This window comes from Drosophila takahashii, chromosome 3R (assembly GCF_030179915.1).
Source record: "Drosophila takahashii strain IR98-3 E-12201 chromosome 3R, DtakHiC1v2, whole genome shotgun sequence".
In the NCBI taxonomy this organism is placed as follows: domain Eukaryota; kingdom Metazoa; phylum Arthropoda; class Insecta; order Diptera; family Drosophilidae; genus Drosophila; species Drosophila takahashii.
Window position 1 is genome coordinate 1,768,144 of NC_091681.1, and position 10,972 is coordinate 1,779,115.

Consider the following 10,972-nt stretch of genomic DNA (forward strand, 5'->3'; position numbering starts at 1 on the left):
ACGAATGTTCTTGATTTGAGTGCAATGTTCTTGGTTTTTTTTTTTTCTGTGTAGGACTAATTACTTTTGGTATCCTATGAAGCCACATCATAATTGAAAAATACATTGTTTCTGTTGACTCCTTAGCAGAAAGTGCACCAGAACCTAGACACAAACTTTGTTTGTAGCCAGGCGCAGTTTTCTGAATCGTCACTAATGAGAAAATAAGAAAATTAATTTAAAAAAATCGAAAACAATTCACAAAAATTTGGTGAGTGGCCTTTTAATTAAGGACATAAGGTATCTTTGAGTCAAAAAACGATGTTCACAAACTAAGATTTTTAAATTTTGCTGTGAGTTTCAAACTTTGAATGCTCCCACCTTCTCTTGTGGTTACGTTAGATTACATTTTCAAAAAGGATCATACAGAAGAGACGTGTAACTATTTAATTCCGAAAAGAGTAACATAATTGGTTGACCACTTTTGAAGATATATCCCAAAGGACGTAAAAAAATGAAGATTTTCTGAAATTAAAGATACCGGAAACACCAGAGCTGATAGAGTATAGGCGTAGTGGCAAATTATGCTTAGAAAAGCTGTATTTATCAAAATAAAATGGTGGCAAAACTGTTGGCATGTGGGATAAAAACTACTTAATAAAAACAAATTATAACACTACTACGGGGACAAGTTAAAAAAAAAAAAAATTTGTTAAATTTTAAATAATGCACAAAAAAAATTTCAATATAATATCTTTTAAACTTGAGTTTTTGCACCAAAAACGGGTTTTTTTACCCAAAGTGCAATGTGGAGAATTTCGCATAGATAAGTAGGGATGGGGGTTGGTTATAGTTCTGTTAACTTACACACATATGTGGAGGCCGTAACGTCACAATGGCACAAGAAAATTTGTAAATATTGGGGACTTGGAAAAGGAGGCTGAATTTCCAAAAGAATTAAATGCATAAGATTATGAACATCACATTTTTAAACCATTTAAACAACATTTATAACAGAGAAATGGCAAAAGAGGAATAAAAAAAAATCGAATTTTGGGGCACTTTGGGGTCGTTTATTGTTCTAATTTGTACCACACATGCGGCTTCTAATTATTTTAGGAATTAATGTGTTTTTTTTTAGATTTTTATGTCAATATGTTTTATGTAAAATTTGCTACTGACCGTTTTATCGGTAAAGACAAATATTTATATAAAGATTGATCAGAATCACTAGCCGAGTCGATCTAGCCATGTCCGTCTGTCTTTTTGCATGAACGCTGAGATCTCGGAAACTACAAAAGCTACAAAGTTGGAATTAACAACATACATTCTTCGGCTTTTTACGCAGCGCAAGTTTATCTCAGTTAAGCGTGGGCCAACTCTAACGACTACGACTTTAAGGATTAAAGAAAAATATAATTGCAGTTTTGTTATGCTTAGTAATACCTTTCGAAATGTAGAAGAAATTTTTCAAATTGGAACTTTCAAAAAAAGTTATGGCGAAATAGTGAAATTCAACCACTATTTGATAGTCATGGCACTCGACTTAGACACACTCAATGCGTTATCATATTTTTAAAATCCTAAAGAAAATAAAAATTTTTCAAATACATTTAACATCTTTTTTATTTTGTCCCAATATTAAATACAGGCTTACAGGCATTTTCGACTGCGTGTCACAAATGGTTCAATAGGTTTGGAGCTTTATGACTATGAAACATATGCAAATCTTAAATTATGAGCATAAATAAATGTGTATAGTCTTTGATCTTGTAGCGAATAACACCTCTTAGACTTTAATTGATATTTTTTCTATGTTATTCGTTAATTTATTTAATCTTTTAGTTCTTGGGGGTGGGATTGGTGGGATTTCTAGTGTACCATCTCGAAGGTTACATGTAGTTTTAAATGCGACACTTTCAAGCATTGAATTTTTGATTGAATTCCAAAAAAACATTTTTTTTTTTAGAATATTAATTAAATTTGCGTTACCCAATTGTTTGTTGTTATTGAATATGTAGCATATACCTACAGCACAAATTAAAATAATACATATTAATACAAGCGAAATGATTACTGTGCACTTAAGAGTATCACTATGATATTTTACTGAATTATGTTTCGTGTTTGTAGGCATTTGTTTAGGTTGTGTAGGTCTTGTATTTAAGGGACGACTATGACGAATAGGAGTCCGACCCCCTGTAGTTAGGGCAATATCCGAACACGAACGAAATTCTTCTTGTGGGCCACACCCAACGGCGCCATTGCCATCGCTACACATGCCCCAATTATTTCCCGCAACATAACGCCATTGCAGAACACATTGGTCACATGTAAAATCTGTAATATATAATGATAAAATATTGCGTTTAAAATTTTTCGAGAAATTTATTTACCAGGTAACCGTGCCTTAATTTCATAAATGCGACTTCCGTTTCGCGGATAGAAGCGGATATTGAGGTCAGATGGTATTGGCTGAGAGGGTGAGCCTTCAAGTATAAGCAAAACATTTTGATCCAAGCAAAACTGTTTAGCAATTTGATTTGGACATATTCGGAACTCGAAATATCTGTAAACATATATGTATGTACTGTCTAATTTCAGGCAAAACTAAACACGAAAAAAAACTATGAAAAATCCATATAGAAAAATTTTACTTCACTAATTTTGAAAATTGTTATAAATTTTTTTGTTAATTTTTTGGGTTAATATAGTATAGTGAGAAAAGTTTGGTAAGACATAGCAGCAGAGCCATCGAAACGAGATTAGTATCATCGGAAAGGCTGTTCATTTAGCTCTAACTTTTTTTCAAAATCATTTTGAAGACAATTGCAAAGCCTTCGAGGAACGTTGCAAAATACACAGGAACACAAAACTAAACTTTGTGAAATTTTTTATCAGAGAAATCTTGAAAATTTTGGGATTTTAAACTTTGGCGTCGAGTTTCAAAGCCATGGGCAATGGTTGACAATGGGGACTATTTTTTAGGAATGCCGTGATGTACTGAGAGTAGATTTCAGCGAAAATAATAAAGGTTAGTCCAATTATATAGGCCACATAATTTCAAATGTCGGCAAACATCTGTGTACCTGTGATATCAACGTACTTTTGTAACTAGTCTAGCCCCTGTTAACGGTATAGGGTAAAAGAGATAATTTTCATAAAACTTTATTTGACTCTTTGGTCACCAATCTTTTGATCTAAAATAGAGTACATTTGTTGCTTTAATTTGTCACTATCCTTTGCTATTAAAGATGAGGCTATAGCTTTTTTTCGCAGAGGTCCACATTTTTGTAAATTTATTATTTTTTTTTCCTGATTTCAAAAATTTAATTTTTCCTTAAAAATTCCGCGCCGTCAAATTTTTGACACCCCAAGCCGCGACTTCGGCCATTTTGCTCAGTTTAATCTGGCTAATCAAGCTCTCGCTTACATATTCGACCATGAGCGCTCCCAAAACTGCGACTATGACCAATAGTTCTACCAACCTGCAGCTGCCATATCTAACCAAACTTTTTTTTATTCGAATTTATTGTTTTTCAGGTAGACTACCTAAGTAGTCGATTTTACATAATTTTTTGTGTGTATATAGTAATTTGTTTTACCCCATATGACTAGCAGTTAATTCAACCCGAATCGTCATTTTGGATCCAGGCGCATAACTCCGGACTATTAAGCCTTCTCCCCATTGGCCACCATATTCATGAGGGCGTGGTTCCGGAACATCCCACGCGTCCCCGCACTCTCCACATTTACCACCATTTATTTTCCATTGTCGAGTAAACCCGCCACAGTATAATTCGTGGTCGTTGTAGTCTGGTGGTGTTTGAAATCCAAAGCGCCAAGCTGAAGCTCTACTTGGCGGCTCTATGAGTCTTCCGTGACCATTGGAAGTCATTAAAAAAAACGAAGTGGCAAAAAAAAAGCCAATGCTCCATTTTGTGGCAGATCTCATACTGGTTTCCTGATTGAAATTTATTAAAGGAATTAATATAGATGTTATGAAAATGTCTGTCTGTCTGTCTGTCTTGGGCTTTCTACGCAGGGCAAGTTTGTTCCAGCCGAGGGCTACGCCCCCTCTAACGCCCACAATCGCCATAAAAGATTTTAAAAGGTGTCTGGCGCCCACACCTTTAAAGATTTCGGAAAAGTAAAAATGCAGTTTTATTGTGCTTATCAATAGCTATTGAAATGTAGAATACATTTTTCAAATAGTTGGGCACCCGACTATAGCGTTCTCTCTTGTTTTAAATTACCTTTGAAATTTTACCTTAAGTTTCCAAATAAATAAATAAATTGTGTATTTTGTGAGCAACAGGTCGGCAAACTTTGAAAATGGCGATATTTTCTGTATTGTGAAACATAAGCTCAGTGGCGCCTTGGGCCAAAAAACGTGCAATATTTCATTTAGTACAAATTACGTAAAGGTAAATAACAGTTCGATATCCGCATCTAATGGTTATTCGCTATTTGCTAAATATATATATTTTAAAAGTGTATATATTTTTAATATATTTTAAAAGTGTAAAAGCAGAAAGTTGCTTACATCTACTGAGCATATTTTTGTAAAAGTACGTTTCGAAATTCCATCGGAGTTAAATCCCACAGCTTTTGGCGTGAGGCATTCTTTCCAACTGACGGCACAACTAAAAACAATACAAAACTAAAACAAAACTGCACCATTTAATGTTATCTGGTATTATTAAAGTTTTCTACACAAAAGCAACCATAACTATTAAATTCTTGAACAAAAAAAATTTGTCACCAAACAATATTAAATGTTCGTCAATACCCTACAAGGTATACTTGGAGCAAAAACGGCGCAAAATAAAAAAACGCCAAGTACCAAAAACTGTTGATAAAGATCTCATTTATACGTGTATATATGGGCACTTCAAAAATGTCGCTTGGGACATTTGCACACCTTTAAAGTTGATAAAAAATTGTAAAACAATGGATTTTAGTTTTAATTATGGGTTTTTCTTTTCACTCATCCCAAGCTCTATTTTTTTGTAAAAATCTTCATTTTGTACCACTTTTAGTTTTTAAGATATCGGTAAAAAACTGCCGTATTCGCTCGGGACAGAAGTAGAAGTGGATTTCGGGGAAGTTCATACAACACCAGAAATTAGCGAATTCTGATGGAATATTTGAATGCGATTTTTTTTAGAATGTTGTTCAAACATGTCGCTGTGAAATGCTTTTGGTTTTACTTAAAAATTCTTTGACGTTTTTTTTTTATGCAGTTTCAACCACATTCGCTCGGGACATGTCGCTCGGGACATTTTTTCCGACTGTTTTGTAAAGCGGATTTCTTTACCTCTATCTCTCAATTGCTGGATGTTTTGACTTTAACATAATAGTTTAGCATGTGAATGAAGCATTCAGTACAGAAAAATGTCACATATTAGCATTCCTATAGGATAAATTAACAACAGAAGACAGGTCCAAAAAATAACAAAAAATAGCCAAAAACTGATTTTTGCGTATATTGGTGGGGTTTGTCATAAAAATAATCAAACTGTACTCCAAATTTGTAGTTAAGCTCAGTATCCAACTAATTAGAAACTAATATCGGGGCAAAATCACGTGGAAATATGTTTTATTCAAGTTTCAAGGTTTTTGGCAATTTTTACGTTAAGCTGTTTGTTTGATCGAAAAAAAGCAAGTATAGTATAGATCACAGATCAAGTTTAGTAGATCAAGTCTCCATACATACCTAAAAAATGTTATGTAGGAACATCGCTGAAAAATGTTATGTAAGAACAGAGCTTAAAAATGTTATGTATGTACAGAGCTGAAAAATAAAATTCAGGGAATATTTTATACTATTTAAATTGTTCTGTATAACCACAACTTCTTTAAATAACTTTACTATCGATTTTCTGCTAATTCTTCAGATTCTTCAAAGTACAAGGTTCTTAACATCCTTTGAAAATCATATTTTCGCGATTTATGACCATCATGTCTATCCTTAAAAGAATATTACACTGTCTTCATCTAAAGAATTTGACATTAAAAAATAAACGATATATTTTCTATCTTATAATAAATTAATTGGGTTAGGTTAGGTTAGGTAAATCCAGCTGCCTGACTAACGTCTGACACACTCGGGGGTGTCACAGAAAACCATTCCAACCGAATTTCCCCCGAATTGCAAATGTCGGTGTCACAGGCGTCATTTTTGACGGTTTCTGAATCCCCCGTATTTTGCCGGACGTTTGCTTTTAATTAAACCTCTCGAAAAAATGAGTTAAAAAATAATCCGTCGGCGAACCGTCGACCTGACAGTGTTACCAATTAGCTCGAACTTTAAAATACCAAATTTCGGAGTTGGTTATCGAAATGTTGTGCTAACGAATTATTTATTCAAAGGTACTTCGTATTGTAGTTAGAAACAAGAGAAAACGCTATAGTCGGGTTGGTGTCCCGACTATCTAATACCCGTCACTCAGCTAAAGGGAGTGCGAGGGAGATAGATATATACCGTTTTTTTGATCACGCATAACTTTTTAACGAATGATTGGATTTGAAAAACTTCTTCTACATTTCTATAGGTATTGATAAACACAATAAAACTGCATTTTTACTTTTCCGAAATATTTGAATATTAGAGGGGGCGTGGCACCATTTTGAAACAAACTTGCGCTGCGTAGGAACTCCAAGAATCTTCATGCAAAATACCAATCCTCTATCTTTTATAGTTTCCGAGATCTCAGCGTTCATACGGACAGACAGATGGACAGACAGACATGGCTAGATCGACTCGGCTAGTGATCCTGATCAAGTATATATATGTGTTATAGGATCGGAAACGCTTCCTTCTAGCTGTTACATACTTTTGCACGAATACAATATACCCTTTTACTCTACGACTAACGGATATAATGAATCTTGTTTCTGGTAAAAATTTCATAGTAAAAGAAGTTTTAGTTATTGAGAAATTAATAAAAACATGCCGCCTTTGCAAAAAGTTGGCATCACTGTCGTGAAAAATGTCATATTTTTTCCGGGTAAAACGGCGGCTGTGAAGAAGAAGAAGACATGTAAGTAAAAAAATTTTGTTTATTATTAATTTAAACTAACAAACGTTGCTAATTTTCAGGGGTAAACATAGGTTACCAGCGCAAGACACCACATTCTTGCAATTCATTCGCGATAATTTCGTCACTGCCAAAGGATATACTCAGGGCAGCCGCATTCTTATGACCACTGCTCGAGAGGACCTGGCCAGTGAGTTAAATTCCCATGGACTACCATGTAAAACCGCTTGTACAATATGCGCTTTAAACTCGTATTCTTTTTGTAATTTTGCAAGAAAAACATAAATTAGGTTTAAAACTTATTGGAAAATAGTCCAAAAAAGTCAAAATCAGCGCTTCGTTTTGGGTAGTTCGAAGGGCTCCACTAATACACAAAGCCGCCATTCGCTGTACTTTGTACTGTACTGTACTCTGCGGCACACCATAGAGCCACCCCGTATAGGAGGATTGGCTTGACTACTCTACTTACTTCACGAGTAACGGGTATAATAATTAATTTCCTTTCAGCCAATGAAAAATTTGTCGAGTTTAAAATTAATAAATACACTGAGCAACAAAAGAATTGCTTTTTAAATTTACCTTGATGAATGCTATATTTATACCCTTGTAGAGGGTATTATAATTTCAGTCAGATGTTTGCAACGCAGTGAAGGAGACGTTTCCGACCACATAAAGTATATATATTCTTGATCAGCACCAATAGCCGAGTCTATCTAGCCATGTCCGTCTGTCCGTCTGTCCGTTTCTATGCGAACTAGTCTCTCAGTTTTAAAGCTATCGCGATGAAACTTTCCCGAAGGTCTTCTTTCTATTGCAGGTAGTACATATGTCGGAGCCAGCCGGATCGGACCACTATATCTTAAGGCTCCCAAACAAATATAAGAAAATTCATTGTAACTTTGTAGGAAGTAGGCGTTTTAATTCTTGACTACTTAAAAACAAAATTGAAATAAATCGAAACGCTGAATCTGGAATCCCTGGAACTGCACCGAGTGAGTATTCTTTCTACAAGGGTATATAAGCTTCGGCTGGCCGAAGGTAGCTTCCTTTCTTGTTTTGAATTCGTTTTGAATTCCCAAGTCAAACTGCGTTTTCCAAAAAGTTCCCCGACGCAAAGATCCTTAAAACAAGGACCTTAAAGTTCGAAAAACGCTGAAATTGGCCAACTTTCCAGAGGTCTCAGAGGCAAACTGATTCATGGTTTGTTTTAATGTTAAATTTTTTATCTTTCAAACCCCATACTTAGGGCCGCTTTCTCGAGTCCCTGTCAAAGTCCCTGATAGCTATCTGTTCGAAAAACTTAAAGACCAGATAAACTGTTCGTAAAAGCAAATCCGCTTTCTCGACTGCTTTAATTTATCTGAACGAGAAACAATTACAGAGTGCTGTTAACGCACTGTGAAGTGCAAAAAATGGCATGCTTCGATTATTTCATCAGCTGTTTGGGTATAATTCAAAGGAAAAGTCAACTGTGATTTCGTTTCTTCTTCATAGTTGGCTTTGGGAAATCAGCTGTCATTCTATCGAGCCGAAAACGCTTAACAGGGACTCCGAGTCCCTGTCAAAGTTAGCTCTCACATTTATGCTCGAGAAAGCCAAAATGCCTTAGCAGGGACTTTATCTGTTCGAGAAATGTTAGCCGGCACTCGAGAAACCGGCCCTAAGAATCATTTTTTTATTTTTTAAGGGAGAAACAAATTCTAGAAAACAGAGTCAAAATAGTAGTCGTGCTGCCGCCCCGTGTTTTTAAAAGTTTGTTGTTGTATTTTTTTATATTCTCCTGATAATTAGACTTATGGGATAAGAAAAATTTAAACAGCAAACTTTTAAACAGGATTGCATACCAAGCCTTAAACAATTTCAACTGGCTTGGGAAATGGGTGATGAAAGTGAAAATTTAGACTATTTGAGCTGTTGGGTCATAAAAAAATATACTTTATAAAATATTCTCATTCGGCACGCTGCAATAGAACATGCGTTTAAAATTTTAATTTAAACTTTAAATACGAAATGTTTAAATATTTTACAGAAGCGGACCGAATGAGAATATTTTATAAAGTATATTTATTTAGTCGAATGTACAAGCATTTTTCGTCACAAAATTTGATTTCAGAACTTTTGTATGATGGTTAAGAGGTGATTTTTTATACATATTTGTGCTCAAAATAAAATTGTATTAATAACAATGTAACGATAGAAAGTATAAAAATTACCTACTTTCACTTAGATCACATTCATTTATTATATACATAGCACTGCCAGTAGCCTTCTGATCTTCTCAATTGAAGGATCTTTTACAAAAGTTTTTTACACAAAGGTTTTCAAAAATCGCACAAATAAGAAATAAGAAAGTCCTGACAACCGTACTCCAAACTAATTTTAAGCGAAATATGTCTCTCCGGGTATAGCTAGCTTACAATAATTGTGTCATGCGTTGTTTAAAAGAACATAACAATGTTATGATAACATTCAAGGGTGGCACAAAAGTCCCGACGCCTTTGTTTCGAAGTGTACTATTTGGTTGGCTTCGTATAATTTATTTTGGAACGGTTTCTGTCACACAGAGATTTGCTTTTCAGGGGAAATTTAGCTTGGGATACCCCCGATCATGTGGTTTTAAAATAATTAAGAAATTAGTGGAACATGTGTACATATTGAATTTTCACGTTACACTTTATCCTTGGTCCGTCCTTATTAAGATATTTATATTTTTTAATTGTTTTATATAGCCTGGTTAACCAGCTTTAACTTGTACTTGTTTTCAGCTTTAAGAAGTAAAACCCACTTTTTAGTTAGCCAAAATGTAAGCAGAGCTTGGATTTCCCATGCGCCAAATAATAACTAAAGTCAACTTGCGTGTTTTGTATGTTTAAGTATACTTAAAGCCCTAATGTTGCGGCGTATCTCAAAAGCTACTGAGATGATAAAACATATATTTTTTTAATTGAATTAAAATTATTTGAAAAAGTATTTTTTTTTTTTTTTTACTAGCTATCGAAAAGTATACATTAACATATTTAAATTAAATGTAATCATTTATATTTTGATTCTATATAAAATAATATATTTTAATTTATTCATTGGATTAACCGATCTGCATTTAATTTTAGGAAAAGAATATAAAAACTGTGCCATTACATTCAATCAAATAATTTTTTAGCTTCAAAAACTGGTTTAAACAAGAAAGAAAGCAATCTTCGGCCAGCCGAAGCTTATACACTCTTGCAGATCGTTCCCATTAACTTACAAATCGAAAAAATTTTAAATTTTGTGTTATTTTAACATTATTATTTTATCTTTCCCTATTGCAGCTATATGTAATATTCGTCCGATTTTTATTAAATTTAATTCGAAACTCGGAAATATTAAAAACAAGAGAGAACGCTATAGTTGGGTGCCCCGACTATCAGATACCCGTTACTCAGCTAAAGGGAGTGCGAGGGAGATGAAGATAAAAACTTTGATACGCCGTAACTTTTTAACGAATGGTCCGATTTAAAAAATTTCTTCTACATTTCGATAGGTATTGATAAACACAATAAAACTGAATTTTTACTTTTCCGAAATAATGAAATTTTTAAAATCGTCTATAAGCGTCTATATACTTTATAGGGTCGGAAATGCTTTCTTCTAGCTGTCACATTCTTTTGCACGAATACAATACACCCTTTTACTTTTCGAGTAACGGGTATAAATATCATATTCTAGAGTATCACTATGGACGGCAGTCCATGTAGTGACGAAGCGCACCAGGAGAGTGTGCGAAGGCGACTACTATATATACACGAAGAAATGAAAATCTACTGTGATGGTCCGATTATAATGAATGATACACCTATCGAAAGGTATTGCGAAAACTAACAGGATTGCATACCAAGACTCTAAGAAAATTAATTGGCTTGGGTGAGAGAGCGGTGAAAGTGAAAAAGTGAAAATTTCGAAATTTGGAG

At 34.2% G+C, this 10,972-nt stretch overlaps 1 protein-coding gene across 3 annotated transcripts; it reads right to left on the bottom strand.

The window, feature by feature from the left end:
- Nucleotides 1-1,587: 1,587 nt before the first annotated feature.
- On the bottom strand, nucleotides 1,588-9,899 carry LOC138913522 (uncharacterized). 3 transcript variants are annotated; one of them, XM_070217458.1, is made up of 5 exons: nucleotides 9,808-9,842; nucleotides 4,526-4,625; nucleotides 3,585-3,943; nucleotides 2,376-2,548; nucleotides 1,588-2,319 (listed from the first exon to the last, which is right to left on the bottom strand). In XM_070217458.1, exons 3-5 carry the CDS (start codon nucleotides 3,932-3,934, stop codon nucleotides 1,769-1,771), a joined length of 1,074 nt encoding a protein of 357 aa, XP_070073559.1. In that variant the 5' UTR covers nucleotides 3,935-3,943; nucleotides 4,526-4,625; nucleotides 9,808-9,842; the 3' UTR covers nucleotides 1,588-1,768. The 3 variants fall into 3 exon arrangements, with proteins under 3 accessions (XP_070073559.1, XP_070073557.1, XP_070073558.1); XM_070217456.1 differs by lacking the exon at nucleotides 4,526-4,625 and having other exon boundaries at nucleotides 9,808-9,899; XM_070217457.1 differs by lacking the exons at nucleotides 4,526-4,625; nucleotides 9,808-9,842 and adding an exon at nucleotides 9,694-9,709.
- Nucleotides 9,900-10,972: the final 1,073 nt, after the last annotated feature.

Bases quoted from the DNA above. Each gene is read 5' to 3' on its own strand.
- LOC138913522 (XM_070217456.1), bottom strand. From the start codon at position 3,934: ATGAGATCTGCCACAAAATGGAGCATTGGCTTTTTTTTTGCCACTTCG. The intron at 2,549-3,584 runs GTAAAACAAATT...ATATGTTTACAG, and splicing joins TTAACTGCTAGTCATATGGG to ATATTTCGAGTTCCGAATAT. The intron at 2,320-2,375 runs GTAAATAAATTT...TATATATTACAG, and splicing joins AATTAAGGCACGGTTACCTG to ATTTTACATGTGACCAATGT.